General features: G+C 34.1%; 1 protein-coding gene across 1 annotated transcript in view; it reads right to left on the reverse strand.

Annotated features, from left to right (window-relative positions):
- Positions 1-200: 200 nt before the first annotated feature.
- SYT10 (synaptotagmin 10) overlaps positions 201-21,709 on the reverse strand; it is a 49,699-nt gene continuing 28,190 nt past the window's right edge. Inside the window, exons 3-7 of the mRNA XM_090275510.1 lie at positions 15,877-16,444; positions 8,780-8,900; positions 5,715-5,886; positions 2,954-3,083; positions 201-272 (exon numbers count right to left, since the gene is read on the reverse strand). Coding sequence (XP_090131636.1) covers positions 201-272; positions 2,954-3,083; positions 5,715-5,886; positions 8,780-8,900; positions 15,877-16,444 — 1,063 coding nt within the window. The remainder of the gene's footprint in view (positions 273-2,953; positions 3,084-5,714; positions 5,887-8,779; positions 8,901-15,876; positions 16,445-21,709) is intronic.

Here is a 21,709-nt window from a genome sequence, read left to right on the forward strand (position 1 = left end):
AAGATGTCCAAAGTTAATAAATAGACAAAAAGGTAAATGGAAAATTGCACATCAAGTTTGTTCATTACCAGGATATATTTTAAATCTGGAAATCAAACCTTCTTCTTTTCTTTTCCTTTCTTTTCTTTTCTTTTCTTTTTCCCTAATCTGATGAGCACATGGTCCTGGGTCCTTATTACAATGATCTTATTTTGGAGGCATTATGGTGTGGAAGGTGGTTTAGGAGATGAACAGGATCCTTGACTATCAAAACTGGTTGCCCGGCCAGGTAACTGAAAAAAAATAATTTCATAAAATGTGTGATCTAGTATAAAAAATAATAAAGTGGGTAATTATTGCTACCTTTTAACAGTGAATAATCACTGATGATCTGTAAATCTCTGAAGAGAAACTATACATAAACTCCCTCTGCCTTCAGAACTCACCTTCTCAGGTAGCATGAGAGGACACAAATATTTCACAGAGATGTAGGCAGGGCATGGTAAGCAGATGGTATGCAGAGCAGCAATGTCTAGACAACTATTCATCACTGCAGATCCATTTCACATTCTATGACAAGCTTTTAGTTCTTATTGTAAAATAATTATTGGTTTACTGTAGTGGGGAGGGCAATTGCTAGGTAAATGCAATGAGAGGTTCTAGACACAAGAGACTACATTGTACTTGCTCTAAAGCAGGACACACTTTCAGAGGAGCAATGAATGAGATGACAGGAACTAAGTTTGGTAAATGGGAGCCACAAGAGATGAAGAATAATTTCTCACAGTTTCTAAATATTATGTGTATTTAAAAAGTTTAGTTAAAACAGAATAAACTGGATGATCTAGATAGATTTTCTAAAGGATGATTTAGTCTCAGTCCCACCAATTTACCCAGCTCTCAAATTGTTCCCTTTCCATTTTAATCCTCTCTCTGACAACAGAACACATAATTACACCCTCATCACTTTCCCACATGCAAAATCCAGCCAGTTCTTAGGTCTCTGTTTGACCACTGAATGTAGATGCAGATGCTGGAAAAAAGGAGCTTTTTGCTAGAGAAAGTATATTTACATAATCTTTTACTTCACTTGTCCTCTGATACTCTTCTGCTAGAAAAATATCTGAGATCTTCTTAAGATGTCCATATTGTAGCTATTCTTCCTGAATATCCTACAACAACTGACACAAACACATGCCTGGTCCATAGCTCTCCTTCATCAGATAAAAGTATAACTAGTTATTAAAGAGTCATATGTAATTATAATATGCCCTGGGTTGTACAACATATGCCCTTTTCATTTATTAAAAGTTCTTGCTTACATTATCTCATTTCTCCCTGTATAGTTCCTATAGAATCTGAGGGGCATGCATTTCCGTTTGCATTAAATATGGAGAAATGCCTCTGGTTGACAGAGTTAAGTGGTCTGCCCAGGATTATACAGCCAGAGGAGCAAGGATTAGAATGCACATTTCTGCTGCCCAGCAAATTTTACTCTCATGTCTAGGTTCTTCACATTAATATTTACTTTTCATACCTTAAATAAAAATGAAGATGAGAATCAGGAAAAGGATCATAAATGTATACTAAGCAGTAGAGTATAATTTATACTTTAGACAATACACATTATTGAAATAAAATACAACCTTCCCAAGACTCATTGAGTTGTTTAGAGAATATACTTGTCTATATTTCTAAACTACTCTAGCGGGACATACTGTGTGAATGTGCATCTCTGTGTGTGTCTGTCTTGTAAATGATGAAATGAGGTAAATATTTGAAATACACACGCACACAGATACCTACGATGACAGTTCACCTCTGTTGTCTGAGCATGCAATGTTCATATCACACTCAACCAGTTTTCTCTATAATGTCCTGAGTAAGACAGCCATTTTTGTGACTAGGCTGAGATTAGAACCTGACTTTTAATAGTTAATTACATTGTGCCTAGTGCTAGGAAAAATCCTGTTCAATTCAGTACCTAGTGCCAGAACAAGAAGCAGATATTATCTATGGAGAGGTGACAATATATCACCCACTTACTATATGGTTATCTTAACTATTCTTTTTATTGAACTGCATAAATTCCATCACCTACCACAAATCCTTTGGTCAACGCGCATTACCTCTCAATTAATCAGATCATAAAAATAACTTACTTTGTGACTCTTCAAGAGGCTCCAGCAATTGTCGCTTCACCTAGCAACATTCAGTGTTCCCAGTACACTGACAATTTCAAGTAGACTCATAGAAGCTGGTATTGATATCTCTTTTGGTTAATATAACTTAACATTATAATCAGTGCTAACATTGTGTCATAGAGCTAAGAACTCAATATTCAGCATTTTATGTAGTTTTACTCTCTGAGTTTACTACAATTACAGAATAATAGCAGAACTTAGGGTAAAGTAACTTGCCCCAAGGTTCTCCAATATGTGGTCACACAGCACAGCCATGCTTTGATCTCAGACAAGCTGACACCTCGATATTTAAAAAATATGTGAGCACTCTTACTTCCTGCCCAGCTTTGGGGTAGATATGCCTGTTCTCCTACATAGATGAGTTGTATCAGTGGATGGTACCTCTACTTAAGGATTCTGGGGAAGTGTAGGTGAGGTGGCTATTTTCACAAAAGAGGAGAACGAACATTTAGTTTCCAGTCAGTAATGACTTAACTCGTTTGTTCCACCATTCACTGATGTACGCTTTTGAGCTATGCAAATAAAATAATAGAGTTGCAGTTTTTATGGGCTTACTGTCCAAATTAACATCAAACCAGAAAGTCTAGTGGTTTTTGAAATCTAGCGAGGCACACAGACCCCTGAATACTGGATGATAGAGTTTGAGGGGCAAAAGCAAGAGTAACATCTGTTCCTTTAAAAAAATAGGTGAATATATAAAACATCATAGAGTTGTTAGCAAATAATATTTAAGCAAAAGAGAGCAGGTGTCAGGAAATCACAGAGCTCACCTCCAGCAAGGGGTGCCAATGTGTTATTGGTTTCCGGTGATAAGCCAGCATTTCATTCCAGTGGTCTCGCCCAAGACCTTCAGCGTCCAGTCCTGTTCTACACACTCCGATGACCTCATTGTGTCCTACCCTAAAATTCAGAGAATGTTATATTTTCATTCCAATGTTCAAAGATAAATGAAATTTCACACATCTTAGCAGAATTTTAAACATATGATTAAAACACTAGATTTTGAGACAGGTTCTAAATGATTGTGCAAATCAAACTACTTCAGGTCAAATAAAAAAATATTAAGCAAACTAAAATCTACTAAACAAACAGGATCAGCATGCAAAAATAAGTTTTTAAAAGTGCACACACAAATCATTTTAGTGCCTCGTAACTTGAGCACATTTCACAAGAATAAAAATACGTAGTGTGAATGAGAAATGTCAGCTGGTCCTTACCTATGTGATGAGTTTCTTTCTTGGAAGCAATCCTATTAACTTTAAGTGATGTAAATCAAAATCTCATTCTTCCACAAGGCTTAACATTTTGCAATGATGCTTAGATTTCTCACCAAGAGCTCAATACCTACTTTCTTGTATAAAGGGCCATATTTAATTGACTCTAAATGATATATCAATGAATGTTATACTTGGTTATAATCAAACAGGGCAGGGCTATGTTGAGTGCCACAGCATCTAATTTATTATTGCATAACATCAGAGCATCCTGAATAATATTCCCATTTTCCATTTATGTCTTGTTTTTACAACAACAAATCAAAATAATAATGGCGCTTAATATTTTCGGAGCTTATTATGTACCAGACACTGTTCTAAGAAACTTAAATGTACTGACTCACTTAATCTTCACACCATGACAGTGAGTATTATTATCATCATTCCATTCTACAGAGATATAAACTAAACACCCAGAGGTCCAGGGACCTACCTGCCTGCCTTCACACTCCAGTAAGAGGCAGAGAGGCAGGATTTGAATTGAACAGTTGAATCAAGTGCACAAGTGGTTTAGTTCATTCCCAAGAATGAAATGTAATTTAAAGGCATTTCTAAGGGTTATTTGGACAGACATCTCTAAAGAGACTTTGAAATGATTTTAGGACATTTCATTACTTTCTTCCTGTCATTGATATAGATTTGTATGTTTACTATCATTTTCCTCAATATTGTTTTCCAAATAAGCATACTTTTACAAATCTTTCTGTTTTGTATATTGTCAGGATCCATTTCCCTAAAGTTGTCTGGGTGCCCAAAACTCAATTGAATCTACCAGCAATCACTGTTGTGAAAAAATCAATAGGAGTTAGTTTTTGGTGAAACTTAAAAAAGGGCTCCTGATGAAAACAGTACAACATTTTTAGAGTTGAAATTTCAGCTAATTCAAGATCTCTCTCTCTCTAATGATAGCTTGTTTTGTAAACTATGATATAATTTAATTTGAAATAGATAATACAAATCATTTCATTTTCACTGCTTCATTTTGCTAGCTATGAGCCAGAGGATAGCACAATTAATTTCTTTAGGTTATAGAGTCCCAGTTACTACCATTTTCATGACACTAGAAAACGGACATTCTTTTAAAATATCTGTGTATGTGTGCTCTTTTCCACTTGTGTTATTATTAGAACAAAATAAATGTAGTAAGACATGGTCTATGTGCTGATAATTTTGTAGGTTAAATACATAGTATTCCTTTCCAAAAGGTTTAAAAATATAAAAAGTGAAGCAATAAAAAGAAATATAGATCAAGGGCCAATGAAGAAATGTGAATCTTCGAGGTGGGACAAGAGTGAGGAGGAAGAAGAGGTTGGCCAGCTGAGAAAGACACAGAAGTGGTGACTTGAGCAGGGCTGTAGGCGTGGGCGGGATGAGATACACAGAGCAGGGTGGTATTTCAGGCAAGGAAGGGCAGGAAGGAAAAGGAAGGAGCTGAAGCAGGAAGAACCTTCAGTGGTGTACCTGAAAGTTTGCAATTTATTTCATGAAAGGAAAAGTGACTCCAAGTGTGTGACCTGGAAGAGCGATCCATGAAGCAATGTTTTAAGGCTGATGTGAAAGCATCAAGGCCTTATTCCCAGGGCCTCTATTCACCTTCTCCCCTTAATACTCACTGCTCATGGTTCCATATTATGCTCATGTCTTACGAATTGGAAAAGAGAAGCCCTGAGAAATTACAAAACTTTCCCTTTCACACAGCTAGTTAATGACAGAGCTCTGATAAGAATCATAATATTCATATTCCAGCCTGATTGGAAAAACAGACTCCGTTGATTTTAATTTCTGTGGTTATATAAAAAGGCTTCACAGTAGTGCTTTCTATAATGTGTTTCACAGTGCTTCCATACCCATTCTTTCACCAGCCCTGGGTGTTCCAACCTCCAATTTGAGAGTAGCTTCTTTTGGAGAAGAATAAAAATATTGTAACATGGAAAAATAAGTTTTAAAAGATTTTATTTATTTATTTTTCAGAGACAGGAAGGGAGAAAGAGAGAGAGAGGGTTGCCTCTCATGCACCCTCAACTGCGGACCTGGCCCGCAACCCAGTCATGTGTCCTGACTAGGAATTGAACCAGTGATCTTTTGGTTTGCAGGCCAGTGATCAATCCACTGAGTCACAGCAGACAGGGTGGAAAAAAGTGAGTTTCAAATAAATAATTTTTACCTCTTCAAATTTACATTAAAACTGCTGTAGCAGAATTTGTTTTGCACATGACTAAGCATGGCTGTTCTTCAGTGAGTAGATAAATACACATACCTATCATAATCCATGACTGCGATGGAGAGGCTGACTTGCTCCACATTCTCCGGAGGGATGTCAAAAATAATGGCCTCATTGTACACAGGGTTTAGAGTGTTTTTCTTTGTAGTTGTTTTCCTCTTTTTTAATCTGCGACCCTCACACATCAGAGACACTTTGACATAAGGATCTAGGAATGGGAAGGTAATTTTGTTAAAATAAAAATATTAGTACAAAGCATGAATAAAACTGTAGTTAATTGTTACTAAGAAAAATGGTTTAGTAAGCTTTATAACATTACCAGTCCTAAATTCAAATGACTTATTTGGGGGCAGTAGACTCTCTAAGTCTTCTTACTTTAAATGAAAGCATTTATCTTGAATGAACTAGGAAAAAATTAGCTTGATTTCACTATTTTTAATACAACAGAAAAAACTCATAAATTTATCAAGAGTCAGTCCAGAACTATACTTTTTTTAGTCATAGCTATTTGAAGACACATTTTGTTAGAAGTGAATTCTAGAGAATTTAATCCTAAGAAGTAAGAATAATTATATTAAAGGTAATTTCTTTAAAAATAATTTAGAATCAGAATACTGAAACTTGTGAAAGAGCAACATTAATATATATTTAGACAAGTATATATAATCACAATGAGTAGAAATTAAAAAGCAACAACTACATTAGTTAGAATTTTCTTTAATCATTAGAAAAGGTACTAAAATTAGAGGTGTTATTTTACAGTCATAGTATTTGTGCTTTATAAAAAGCTCAGATTGAAAAAATGATTAATACAAATAATTATTAAATACTTGACAACATACAAAAAAAGTCAATATGTGCCTTCTTAAAGATGGCCACAAGGAAGTTTTCTGTTATGACATTGTTTATATGATATCACCTGGGAAGAGAAAAATTTAGTTGGGCTGTATTTTTATGGGCCAAGGAATCAAGTTCTGCTCACCTGACTCTGCCTTCTTACTTCCGCCACCATAAGTAGAACAACTGTTATGATACTATAGAAAATATTGTAATGCAGGATTATACAAAGTTTTTTTTGTAAGGTATTACTTTTTAATAAAAAGTAGGCATGGGTTACTGGGTAAGCACAGTAGATGGTTCAAACAATCAGTTTCTAAGTTCTGTCTTTATTTTTTACTTTCTGATCATCCTTCAACATTTTTTCCCATCAATTTAGTAATAACTCTTATTTCCTTAGAATAGGCCAAAAAATGATTGCAATATTAAGATAGTTGAACAAATGAGTGTTTTTTGAGCTCTAGAAAAATGTATCTGTATGTTTTATAAGTATGTCCTCAAAGGGGCAAAATCATATTTTGTGGCTAAAAATAGGATATTTAGAAGAAAACAAGATGAAAGGGCAATTGATGTTCAATGGTTGCTTTCCATTTCTAATTATGTTTCATTAATAAGAAGTACATTCTAAGGAAGCAGCTCATCTTTCTGATTCACATTTGTGTATGATCCCCCAGGCCCAGGCCTCTCATTAACAATGAGAACAGGCCTGTTTTATCCTTCGATGCCCCCATCATGTCTCTACATTTCTCTACTCATGACAAGGATAATTTACCGGCTCCTTAGTTGATTCACAAGCCTTTTGTGAGAACTAATGAGGTGGTGTTCTCAAAGCATGCACTCCTTCCATAAAAAGCTTCATGTAAATAAAAAGTGATCTTGTACTTAATTACAACTTTGATGCTGTTTTTGTGTCTCAAAATTTGATCTCTTTTGATACACGGTAGAAAGAGCAGAATAAACAATAATTTGCAGAGTACACTGTTGGTCTTAAGTTCTTCAACAACATTTGTTGACCCAAGAATTATTCTTGGGTTATTTCAAAATAAATATGAAATTTACTTTCTTTCTACCTTTATATATCAACACTGTATTGCAAATTAAAAGAAAAAAAAGCAAATCAGGACATAGTTCAAATCAAGAGCCTAGAGAAAGATGTACAATGAGAGAAGTCTCCCTCCTGTTTGTCTCCATACCTTTCCAGCCCCTAGTTTTTGTGGCTCATTCCAGTATTTATTTATGCAAATATTAGCAATATGAATATGTATCCTAAAAATTCCCATTCTTACACAGAAGGGAGCATGATATTCATATTTATATTTGCACCTCATTTTACAAATTAATTTAGTAAATACTATACCTCTTTCCACATTAATATTTAAAGTTTTATCATGCTTTTTGCCGTGCAAATTTAAGGGGTATTTTTATTCTTAACCACAAAGTTATAAATTGCCTCCATGTCATCCTTTAGTATATCTCCATTACTTACTATTGCTTATTTCTGTTGAATTCAGCAAATGCCTACTGATCTCCCTACTCTGCTCTTATTATTTTTCTTTCACAAACTATGCCCAGGCTCATGTATTCAGTTATAAATAATCCTCCAGAGCTGTAGATTTAAATATAGGGATAAAAGAGCATGATGTGGCTTTAACACTAACAAATTTAGCACAAAAGAAATTTCCTTCAAGAATGTCTTTAGGAAATTTCAAGAAGCATTTATTTACTTTATTATTCCTTTCAATTCCTATAGTTGCCCAAATTTTTAGTTAGAAAGGTGGTAGGAATGCAAACGCAGATGGTGACCTTGGAGACTGCTTATTTCTCTGCAGATCGCGTGAGGGAAATAAATTCAGCCTAAACATGTCTTCAGATGGCCTTCACTCACAGACTAATGCAAGTTTCAAATGCATGGCTTAAAGTCCAAGAATCTTCTTTTATAATGAAGTAAGTGATTAGCTAATAGTAGAGAAGTGGATGGTAAATTACATGCTTTTCAGAAAGGACTAAATCAGTAGAGAAAGAAATAAAAATAAAAACCCAACTTCAAAGTCAATCTATTTGGTAACACCTTTTAAAAATTCTGTCATGATAATGTACATAAAAGAGGTGATTTGGAGCCCTTTAGCTGGTAATCTCTTATTCTACTTTTATAGTACCCCAATACAGACAAATGAGCTCAATTCAATCACTACATATACTTTTGGGTACATGGAATATTTTACTTGGGAATGTATCCTTGGATTACTAGCCACTTGTGTGCATACCTGATGCGCCAGTAATATCCATAGCCTTCAGATTTCTGCACTTGATGACCGTCAATGTCATACGTCCCGCAGTTGGCAAATAACAAAGGGAAAACATGATTTCACCCAGGTCTACGCTTTCCTAGAAAGGCAAGTGGTGATGTTAGCAATTTCAAACACTGGAGAGTGAAGAAAAATATAACTGAAGATGTTGAGTGAAAAATAACTTCAATAGAATATTTAAATGTCATTTTTAATTGGTTTATTGAGGATACAAATAACAAGAAAGCTGTTCCAAGAAGAGAAAGAAAAGAGAATATATCCCAGTTGCTTACTTGACATCTCCATTTGGATTTCTAAGAGGAATCTCAAGCTTAATACAGTCAAACGCAGACTGTTGATTCCACTGATTCCCCATCATCTTCTGAAACCAATTCCTCTGTCAGTCTTTCCAAAATCAGCAAATGGTATCATAATACATCCAGAGACTGGGGCCAAAAAGCTAGAAGCCACTTTTATTTTTATCTTCCCTCAAGACTACATCCAACCCATGTCTTATCTACACTATCTACAAAATTTATCCCAAAGTATGACTTGCTTTTCAACTGTATCACTACCATTCAAGCCACTATCACCCCTTAGCAGAATTATTTCATTAGTTTCTAAAACTGATCTCCTATTTCAAGAGTTAATCTTCATACAGGCCACAATAGTCATTTATAAATGCAAATCAAATTATTTCACTCTCCTGCTTAAAACCATCTAAGGGCTCACAACAATACTGTACTAAAATTCAGATTATTTACTCTGACATGTAAGTGGGATAACTATAAATCCTGGTGTATCCGGGAAATTCTAGGTTTATACCTATCTTCTGGTGTAATTATTAAGAACATCCTCTTTAATTCTTAAGTATGTCTTTGGACAATGCATTACGAGGTTGTATATATAAGGCCCCATGTGATCTGGACCATACGCATCTCTCTAACTCTAACCCTTGCCTCTTCCCTCAGCTTACTCTGATGCAGATACAAAAGCCTTTTGTTTTTCCTGTTATTCAAACAAATGAAGTCTGTCGTTGCATTTTCTTTGTCTTTTTGTTTGTTTGTTTTTTAGTCTTAACATGGTTGACTCCTTCTCACCATGCAGGACTCAGCTCAAACAGCATCTCTCCAGTGAGCCTTCTCCCTTCCTGTCCTAAACTCACCCTACTCACAGATCCTTCACATTTTTCCACGGCACTTTTCATCATCAGAAATTATCTTTTAACTTTACTTTTTGTTTTCCTGATTCCCATATATTAAGTCTTGTGTGCCTTATTTTTGCATTCTGTTGAAGTGGCTAGTACATAGCTAGCTGTTTTGAAGGAATGAAAAGATTATTAATTAACCTGGATAAAAAAATGACCTACTTTGTTTCATTTATAAACTGTCTGCAGTGCCCTGATATAGAGATATTTGCTGTCATTGGCATATAGATTGTGGACAAGTGAAAATGTATGTGAACAATGCACATTTAGGATGCCTCTCAAAAAGTCATTTACAGGGTTTAATTAAAACATTCCTAGCCCTGGCTGGTGTGGCTCAGTGGATTGCTCACTGGCCTGTGAACCAAAAGGTCACTGGTTTGATTTCCAGTCAGTGCATATGCCTGGGTTATTGGCTGGGTCCCCAGTTGAGGGCATGTGAGAGGCAACCACACATTGATGTTTCTCTCCCTCTCTTTCTTCCTTACTTCCCCTCTCTCTAAAAATAAATAAATAAATAAATGAAATCTTAAAAAAAGAATCTTGGTAATTTGTGGTAGATTTAATTTTAGGGGAAACAGTTGCTATGCATTCAGGTCAAATAAGTAGGTTCTTAAAAATTCTTCATGACTAGCAATTAAGATTTATTGACATGTTTTTACAGCTCAGGTTCTGATTTATGTATTAATGTTTCTTAATTCATAGTCTAGCAGTAGTAAAGACTAGTAATTAAAAGCATAAACTTTGAGTCGGTTAAACTTCGGTTTTGACTCCTGTTTTCTACTTCCTAGCTGTGAGATCCTAAAAATTTAAGCTTCGAATCTCTAAAACTTCATTTTTAAATTGAGGAAAATACCCATGCCACAGGAGTTTTAATCATTAAGTAAGATACTCTAAACAAAACCCAAAATATTTAATAGTCATATGATAAAAGACACTATCCTTGTATTGCTATCACACACAGCAGTGGTGCTCAGTGAGTACTGGATAAATTTTTAAAAAATTAATCAAGTGAAACAATCATTTTTTGAGAAAATTAGTAAAAATAAATATTTTATAAGAAAGAGATATCCAGCCGGGTCTCCTCTGTGTTGTTGGATTGCTGCAGACCTCAAATAGTGAGCAAGACCCCACAGGAGAGGCCTGAGGGAAACAGGAAGACTACAGCCTCCTGCCAGGTACAGCCTCCTGCTGGGCCCACTGGTAAGTGCCTTGGATGCCAGGACAGGCATGGCACGAGTCTACCCTTGACGATCTCAGCTGAAAAGGAAGAGGAGACTGTAAAGGGTTAAGAAAGCAAATCTGAATTCTATCTTTATCTTATGATTCTTTGTTTCACTTCCTATCTCTTTTTCCAAATATTTCTTTAAACTTTGCCAGTGGGTTGAAGTGTTATCTCTGGCAGCCACACCCCACCTTCCTTAACTGGTAGTTCTCCTTCCAGACACTATCAATTAGAGTAGGCATATTTTGTTATCAGCAGGAAAAAATTATGAATGCAGGGCAAGATACTAACAGCCACCAAGAAAGATGCTGGGGGTGGTGATGGAGGAGCTAGGAACAAAATAGGAGACATCATCTCAGGGATGAACTGCTTGGAATCAAACGGGAAAGGCACTACTGGGGAGAAGTTCACAAACAGAGGCATCTAAAGAGATTAGTAGATTAAACATTTTCATATGTCTGGCTCACATGGTTTTACTTTTACACATTAAATAAAAGTAATGTTTGTACTTCTCTAGATACATCACATGCTTACTAGCTGGAACAAAGAAAGTTCATCATGTTTGGTCCTGTCTCTCAAAGATCCTTTCTGTGGATCCAGTTGCAACATAATTTTGACTATCTGTTATTAACAGGTATTTATAAATATAAAGAGGCTAAAGTGAGTAGATGACCAAAACACTAGCCCAAATAAATGGAAAACAAAAAGCATGATTAAAGGACATTTCTGAGGAGCACTTTATAACAAGCTAGTTGGCTTTTTGTCTAGTATAGTAATAAGAAATCTACTTAAATATTTTCACTACTTATTGTCAGGAATTTTTTTAAAAAATGGAATAAACTGGGTGAAAATTAATTTATAGCATGTACCCATAAAAATTGCACAAAAGTTTCATTCTTTATTAGACTAAATTTTTCTTTCAAGAAATATAGATGTGAGAGAACTAAAACTGCTTACATACTGAAAAGGGCATAATATTCTCTAAGGTAAATGCCAATATTCTGCAACTTTTAAAATCTAGAAGCGATCTAAGAGATAATCGTGAAAAATGAACTTAATGAGCCCTGGCTGGTGTGGCTCAGTGGACCAAGTGCCGGCCTGTGAACCAAAGGGTCACCAGTTGGACTCCCAGTCTCAACAGACAGACAGGGGAGGGGGAGGGAGATGGGGGAAGGTGGAGGAGGAGGAGAGAGGAGGAAGGAGGCTGATGGCATTTATAATTTGTATCAGCAGAACAATGGAGAAATTTAGATTGTTAATTATATAGATGCAAAGAATTTGGAGAAAATCATCTTGCTTTTTAAACCACAAATGTTATGATTAAAATATGGTTATATGGCTAGCTTGAACTACCATTTTTTTAATGGTGTTCTTTCAATGAATCAAAATATCCCACTGTGCTTACCCAACAGTTCTGTTTATTTAAAAGTGTGGCATCATTGTTGAATTAAGTCTAAAACCAGTGGCACAAATTTAAGTTTTAGATATGCTTAATTTTGATCTATTTTTTTGTTTAGTGAAACAACACAAATCAATATTAAAGAAATCTTCTGAAACTGATATTAAAAAGGCTAATATAATCATTGTTGTGGGCATTTTAAAGCCAATTTATCTTCAATCTTACACTTGAAGTGCAAAGTACAGTCTTAATAGACTGAACTAACACTGAAGCCTTGTGTTCTAAATGTACAGAGATATGATTTAAATTTTAAAATAATATCATAGCCCTGGCTGATGTGGCTCAGTGGATTGAGTGCTGTCCTGTGAACCAAAGAGTCACTGGTTTGATGCCCAGTCAGGGCACATGCCTGGGTTGCAGGCCATGTTCCCAGTTGGGGGGGTGTGAGAGGCAGCCATACATTGATGTTTCTTTCCCTCTCTTTCTCCCCACTTTCCCTTCTCTCTAAAAATAAATAAATAAAATATTAAAAAATATATCATAAACTATACTGACTTATTGAGTACCAAATATTTAAGAGACAAAGTTCCTTTTTACAGTTGGCCTGAGTTGAGCAGGTGTTAACGTCCAGAAGAATTAGGCTCTGGGAACACTCATAATTTTGTGATAGTCTATGGTAGCCTGTATTATTTTAAATCTAATTTAAATTTAATTTTATATTGCAACATAGATGCTGCCTATCAATTCTTGCAAAATGACTAAAAGACCTTACAGATGGGTTCATGGAAGTTATTTGCATTATTTGAGTTAATAATTAGTGGCAGCCCATTAGCAGATGTGGTATCTGTGATACTCCAGGGTCAGATTTACAGCAGAGATGAAATAGAAAATTAGGAATGCTCACAGAGGAGTAGACGTGGCCAATCTGCAGCCGTATGGTTACAATGGTGCCTGCTGCACCTGGAGGTCTAGCTGAACAGCCCCTGATCAGAAAGGTTTATTCCCACTGCCCTGCTTCCCACCACATATTTTCCTTAGCATGGGACTGAAATTTTGCCCCTCTTTAAATGAAATTAGTTCTGTTCAAAAAAAGAAAAGAAGAAAACAAAAGCTTTTCCTTATCTATCTTTGCTTTCCTTATCTATCTTGACGGCATGAGAAAACTACATTTAAATATTTAAAATACATTAATCTTTATAATGACTTACTTTTAAAAGAAAAGTTAATTAAAACTTAAATATTATACTCACATAGGTTTAAAATAAAATGTATATAAAACAATATGTTGCAAATCATTCCTTTTCTATGTTCATTCAATTTTTACCATTTGCCAATAACTAATATCATTAAATTTTTGTAGATATAACTGAATATAAATAAATATTTCTCCTTCCCATTACAGACATAGTGATTTAGGTACACACTGTTCTTCAAAGTGAATTTTTCATATGTTGAAGATATTTCTGTTAGTGCAAAAGGTGATTGGCTTGCCATATTTGTGATATATACTAAGATAATTCTAAAGTAAAAATTATGTTATTGGATTGAATAAAGACACACCTTTATTATTTCCTCTGTCATTCAATTTAAAATAAAAAATGCTTTTCAATTCCTAATTGAGATTAAATCCTCCTTGTATAGAAATGATTTATTAGTAATAAAATTATGAATATAAAATGTGACTTGTTCCAACATGATAGAATTTTTGAAAATAAATAAAAAATATTCTTGATTTATTTTATATACAAATTTGTGCCATACACTGAATAATTTAAAAAAATTTGTCTATGGGAAGTAGTTAATGTTAACAAATATAACTAAGCATACATTTATTAATTTGTGATCAGTAGGGTACATCACTGTATTTTTTTTTCTGTCTGGGTAGTGGTAGATTTTTAGTTATATATATTTTATACTTGATATTTTATGAAAATTTACTGTTAATTTATTTAAAAAGTATTTGTTGATTAACCACTAAGTGTTCATACATGCCATGAGGGATGCAAGAAATGTGTAACTGCTTCTTCCTGAAACTCAGAAGCAAATGGGAGGCATAACACATATACTTAGAATGTTGAAATAAGTGCAACAGGTAATGGTTTATTAGCATACATTAGCTTCTTTCCATTTCCATTGCTACTGGCCTCCATCAGAGTTTATTTCCTCTCATACACTGCTGCATTAGACTCCTACCTGATAATATCCCATTCCTATTCAGTATACATACCAAGATGCCATACAAGACAATAGCTCAGTAGTTTCACTCCCCTGAGTAAAATGAAATAAGTACAAATCCCTATGGCACTGAGGATCCTATTGATTGCAGTTTAAATATCACATTCTACTTTGGGTTCCCTTTAGTCCCTTCTTCATCCATATTCCCTCTCACAAGTTTACTTTTTCCCCCTGGAAACATTCTAGTCTTGATTTATTTTCTTTACTCATTCTGTTTTCTTTTCAGGGAATATCCATCTTCTTTTTCTCAGAATTCTGTCATCATCCAAAGGGGACCTTAAATACTATTTTCATCTGAAATACAATCTGTTCCAAAGAATGTGTGTGTGTGCATGTAGAGAAGACCACGTTTGTGGAGGTTATCAGGAAATGATTATGTAGTATTATTTATATGTTGGCATATACTTTATATTTTTGTTTACTTGTTCTTCCATTACATTAAATGTCTTGACCAAAACTTATATTTTACTAGTTTATATTTCCACTTTGTACAAAGTATAAGTTTTGTACATAGAAGGTTCTTAGGAAATATTTATATAATCAAATTGAAGTTATTTGAATAAAATGCTATAGAAAAAAAAATCTATTTCCTTTAATGACTTGGCATGTAAAGATTTTTTGAATAAGGTTTTGGAAAGGTTTACAGATATATGGAAAAAAATGTGACAGATTCTATGATGAAAATTTGTTGGAATGAGAAATAAAAAGTAAAAACAACAATCTCATAAAATGCAGCTACTCTGATTTCCACAAAGTTCTATTTTCAATGATTATAAAATGTCATTGATGTGAAGAATAAAAAGAGGCCCATGGCATTGATATCAATATGATAGTAAAGTAGGACTTGACACTAAAGAGAGTCTTTAGAAATTAAAGATGTATCAACTATTTCATTTCAAATTGATGACAAATTTTTCCTACTAAATTTTGATTAAGTTGGAGATTTGCAATTATATAAAGGCACTCTTAAAAAAAAAGACTATTTCAGATATATTGGTATAATTATTACTTACTGCGGTAGCACAATGAATGTCTTTCCATACTGTGGCTTCCCTGGAGAGATCAGAGACATCAAACAAATTATCAAGAATCACTTCTCCAATCATGTCATGTCTAGAAAATCTGTCAAAGTCATACACACTGAAATGTAGTTTTCGGTTGCTTAGTTGATCATATGCTACAGGAAACTGAAAAGTTTCATCAAATACAGGATTCAAAGTCTTTCTGTGCACGCGGGTCTGAAATTTCTTTTTCCTATCTGGAAGAAGATACATCTTCACATAAGGGTCAGAAGTTCCTGTGAAGTCTTTAGCAGGAAGATCTAAGGCTTTGATAATTTTAACCACCAAAAGTTCGTTTTCATAATCATACTGGAGGGTAAAGTTAAGTTTCCCACAGGTTTTGACATCTTCTTTCCTGTTGCCCTCAGAGTCAACTGATTTCTGTTTGTAGAGCTCTGGTTTAATCCTCCCAATGCTGGTGGTTGTTTCTCCTCTCTGTAAGATGGGTTCTGCGCCCATGCTAAAATCAACACTGGAAACCTGCATTTGCCTTGGCAGGTGTCTCCTGAAGGAATTGTGGCTGTACACAGACACAATACACATAAAATAATTTAGGCAGACTATTGGAGAATATATTAAACAGTGGTATATAAACCACCCCCCACCCCCAGGATAATGAAAACATTGTATCAGTAGAAGATAGATATAAACACACACTTTTGAAAAACAAAACTGCAACATTCAAAGAAAAAGTCTCCTGAAATTATAGAGACACTTAAAACACACATAGATAAATATTTATGAGCTTTTGAAGTTTTGTACTATCAATCATAAGCACTAATTAAATATAGTCATAAAGGGACACAATTACCAACGAAGTTCAACATTTCACAAAATACTATGAATCATCAATAATCTGGGTATATATAGATGTAAGAATTATGAAGGTAAATCATACAGATGGCTGGCTTCTTTTCATCTGGATATTTATATGTCATGGATTTCATGTTTTAGTGACTACAGTATTAAAATAAAAAACTCGACATTTTCTTAAATTGTGTTAATTATTTCTAAGAAGATAACTAAATGAATATTTACTTTAAAAAATAATATAGAGTTGTGACAGCCTAAATGAGCACATTTTTCTTTTTTCAACATGGAGTGGGTTTCAGAAATTCTAAGGATTAAAAAAATGTAGACTTAGAATTTGGGACGAACATAATAAAGTTTTTAAAATTTCAATAGACTTTCCCACAGTTACCATTACTATTCATCCAGTCAACATACCAGAACATTAGCCATCTATATCTGTATATATATATATATATATAGATATAGATAGATATATATCTATATATATATATGTATGTATCTATATATCTATATCTATACCTATAACTATATTTCTCCTTACTAGTGTCCTGTAAATGTGATTTACATTAAGATCTGTTTCTCTTATACTTCCACCATGATCTCTGGCATGAGCTATGTCAACTACATATCTTCTCTAAACTTAGTCTCAGGTCTTTTGTTCTTTTCTTTCTTCATTTTGTTCATTAGTCCAATCACCAGTTTTGGATTATAAGTATTATCTTGAATCTGATGGTTCCTAGATATATCTCAGATATATAAATTTCCAGTCCCATGTCTCTGTTATTTCCAAGGGAGATTTCCAAATGGATATCTTCCTAAATTTTGCCCCAATCTCAAGCAATTTATTATTTTCTCCCTGTTGCTCTCTAGTTATTTCTCCCATAGTCTCTAACAATAGGATTAACATTTTTATCAGTCACTCACATTAGGACACTTGCAATATGCTTTGAATTGCCTTTCCTTTATCCATGGGATTTAGTCAGTTTCTAAATCCTGTTGATGTTTGCTTTGAAACATCTCATATAATTGTCCATTCTGTTCCATTTCCATTGCTACTTAGTCCAGATCCTCATCACCTCATACTTTGCTTTCTAGAGTAGCCTTCAGCTGTTTTTTCAGCTCTCTTAATTTGATATCCAGCACATCTTCAAAATCCTTTACTGTAGTCCCTCTCTATATTGTGGTTCACTTATCGCAGCCTCACTGTATCGCGGGATTTTAAAAAACATATTTAATTATTTATCGCAGATTTTTTGCTATATCGCGGGATTTTGTAGTACTATATATGTATGTTGTTAAAGTTATGTAGGTTTAAGAGTGTAGAATATGTTTAAGAACATAAGTAGTGTTTATAAAAGCGTGCAAAAGGTTAATAAGGGAGTGGAAAGGTTAATAAGGGACTGGGAATGGTTTATAAGTGTGTGGGAAGGGTTTATAAAGCCTTAAAATATATATAAATACTAAAATAAATGTAAGATTCCTACTTCGCAGATTTTTACCTATCACGGGGGCGTCTAGAACGTAATACCCGCGATATGTGAGGGAATACTGTACTCATCTCTGTTGTCTAATTACATCAGTTCTACATCTTTTATAGCCTAATACTGTTGACACTGCTTAGTTAATATGTGATCCATTGATGCACACATAAGGACTGATTTAAGAGGAATAACAAGTTAGTAAATATCCAGAGATACCTAGCCATCATATGATTTGAGAAGTAGTTCAAGAGGCTGAGAATGTTAAATCCAGAAACAAGAGAAAGCAGGGTTAGAGAGCAAAGATGGGATTAATGCTGGCTGTGTTCTAATACCTGAAAGACTATCATGACAGAATTAATAAGATTTATGGAAGTTATAGGCAGCCAGACTTCAGCTTAATATAAGGGAACATTAAAACATATCTAGAGCGATCCAAAATGGAGAAGCAATCAACTTCTCCAGACAGGTAGCATAGAAACAAAGGTTAGATGTTGAAGAAAAAAACACTTGTGCCTCAAGTGAGATGCCAGACCTCTAAGTGTTTTTGAACACTTAATTTCTATGATTCTCAGTCATTCTGTGGTTCTTTTATAATTTTATGGGTCTAAATAGTCAAGGTATTATGATGTAAATTAATAAAGAGGAATCTGTTAAAATCAGAATTATAATCTGAGGTCTTCCAAGTTCACTCTGTCACATCTAATTAGCTTATTTTCTATAACTGGATCAAACCAATGAACAATTAATTGAACACCATAAAAAAAAACAGCTTAAGTTGTATTGAAACTGATCCAGCCTCTCTATAGTCCCCTTTTATACAAATAATGAAGACAAACCAAAATGAACTGTGCAATTATCAGTATCTCTGCCTTTTCCTGTATATTTAAAGACTTCTGAAAAAGCTTTTTTAAAGGAACTACAGTTCAGCACATATGTTGCAAATTAGGCTAATGGTGGAGACTGGGCAAGTGGCATGCTACAGGTGAAAACACACTGCAGCATATTTGCATGATCTGCTTCTCCTCACTGCCCAGGAGAGGACTTCAGCGTTCTGTCATGGAGAGTTTTATGGAAGAAAGATGAAGGCTTAAGGAAAAAATAATATTTTAGTATTTAGAATGGGAGAAATTAATATCCAATGAGCATCTGGGATGAAATAAGATTAATGAAAAAAAATAGACACTATACAATTTTCAAAGTAAAAAATTAAAGCGTGACCTTCCTTTTCAGATTTTGCCAGTAAAGGTTAATATACAGGGTGGGGCAAAAGTTGGTTTATAGTTGTTTGTATGGAAAGTAATACAATAATTAGTAAATAATAAAAGAATAAACTCTATGTTTTGTGTACTCAAAACTATAAACCCACTTTTGCCACCCCTGTATAAACTGCTTACTCTGTGTAGGGTACAGTTTGCAAACCCTTCATCAACTCACTTGATCCTCATGTAACCCTATAAGGTACTTACCGTTATGTTCACCATTTTACAAATTAGGACAAGTGGTAAGTAACTTATCTAAAGTCACATAGCTAGGCAGGAGCTAAAACTGAAAGTTGACCAACTTGATTGAGGCAGTCTGGGCTTAGCGGCCATATATACACTTTAACCATCGTGCTGTACTGTCACAGTGGTGGTTACTTCATTTGATTAAATTATTTAAAAATCAATCATTTTGAGTAACCATGTAAAATAATTAACAATAGTTACATATATTTTTATGTAAGCTTTTTCACTTATACATTATATAAGACATAATTATTTAATCTACTAAGGTCCAAAGTTTATTTGGTTAAAAATAGCTTGACATATATTTTTAGATATGTTTTAAACTTTTTTGGCTGTTTATTATAAATTGAAAGAAAGCAAAGATGTTTGATTTGTAAATTATAATCAAAATTCTTATTAATTCTACAGTTTTTGTAGTTTTTACTTGATAAGAAACAACATGTTTTGAAAATACTAAGTAGGAAAGTGAAATCCATAAAGTAATTTATCTCTATGATGCATTTGAAACTGAATAAGAATAATAATAAAAATATTATTTCTATGTAAAGAACATAATAGGACTATTCGATCTCATATGTGGGAATTAGCTACTAATTAAAACCATACTAAATTTAAAATCCAATATTTTAGTTTCTGTATCTATATATATGTCTTTACTGACTTACAGTTTGAAATGATCTGTTTACAGATTGATCTCATTTAAATACATTAAGCATGCTATTAAATATATTTGACCTTGCATTTTTCCCAGATATACAGAATCAGAAGTTAGGGAATTGTCAGGGAGCATTTATGAAAGCAGGAAGAATTAAAAAAGGAATATAGATAGTATATATTGTTGTGAATTGTTAAAGTGGATCTAGTATAATCCAGTTCATGTATTCAATGATTCTAAGAGATTTAGAATATTTTACTTAATAATCTACTATTTCTATGACAATCATTTTCACTTATGTAATATTTTTTATTTTTGTGAGCAAATCCCCCCAAAAATTAATTCCTCATTTTTATAGTTTGATTCCATAACTTCACACTCACTTCTATTTTTCAATATAATGAAATTTTAATCTTCTATCTCCTCTCTAAAAATCAGTAATTTTCTTATGTCTCTGAATATAATTATGCAGCTGGAAAGAGCCCCTTCTAACAGGAATCAGAGTTGTAACATTTTTGTTCTAGTAAGCCAGTGCCCTAATTACAGGGTAAATAGTGCATATTCTAAGTCACAGTTTAGCTAGTCAGCTAAGAGAAGCTTTAATTATTACAATGTTAAACAATTACCATGACAACACAGATCTTTTCCCACTTTTTCTTTTTTGGAATGACAGTGGTAAGTGGCTATTTAGTCTCACACAAATATTCAACCAATCCATGTACAGGCCATTTAATTACTTCTTGATCCCATTCTTACCCTTCAAACCTAGGAAAGCACCACCTAAGTACTCTTCTCGACGGAGAAGGAAGAACGTTCCCCACCTTACCTAGAGCACCAGAGAGTGGCTAAACATGGTCACTATTACTTGATACATGCCTCTCTGATCAACACCTCATTCTTCTAGCTCAGACCTTTTTATACTCTGACTTAGACAACCTTCCCTACTCAACAGAACCACCAATCCACAGATTTTAGTACCATTTCATAATCGCTAATTTCTCAATATAATTTTTCCCTCTTTACCTAGTTTCAACTCCATGATTAATCATTAGACCTACTCTTATGAATACATCTCCAATTCCCTTGCTGTTCTCTACTTTCTTGGTTCTGGAGCAAAACCACAGGACAGGTTGACTTCAATTCTTCGTCATTGCTACACCTGCACATGTACAAGTGAATGTGACTGGAGTAAAACATTAAACACTCTCACTGTTTCACTTTAAATTCAAGACCATATTCCTCATGTAGGCCCTAATGCTGAACAGCCATCCGATCTATTCTCTCTCAAATTTAGATATGCAGGACTATTTCACACCTTCTCACCTTTCTTT

Source organism: Furipterus horrens, unplaced genomic scaffold (assembly GCF_987537825.1).
Source record: "Furipterus horrens unplaced genomic scaffold, mFurHor1.1.pri manual_scaffold_4, whole genome shotgun sequence".
Lineage (NCBI taxonomy): Eukaryota > Metazoa > Chordata > Mammalia > Chiroptera > Furipteridae > Furipterus > Furipterus horrens.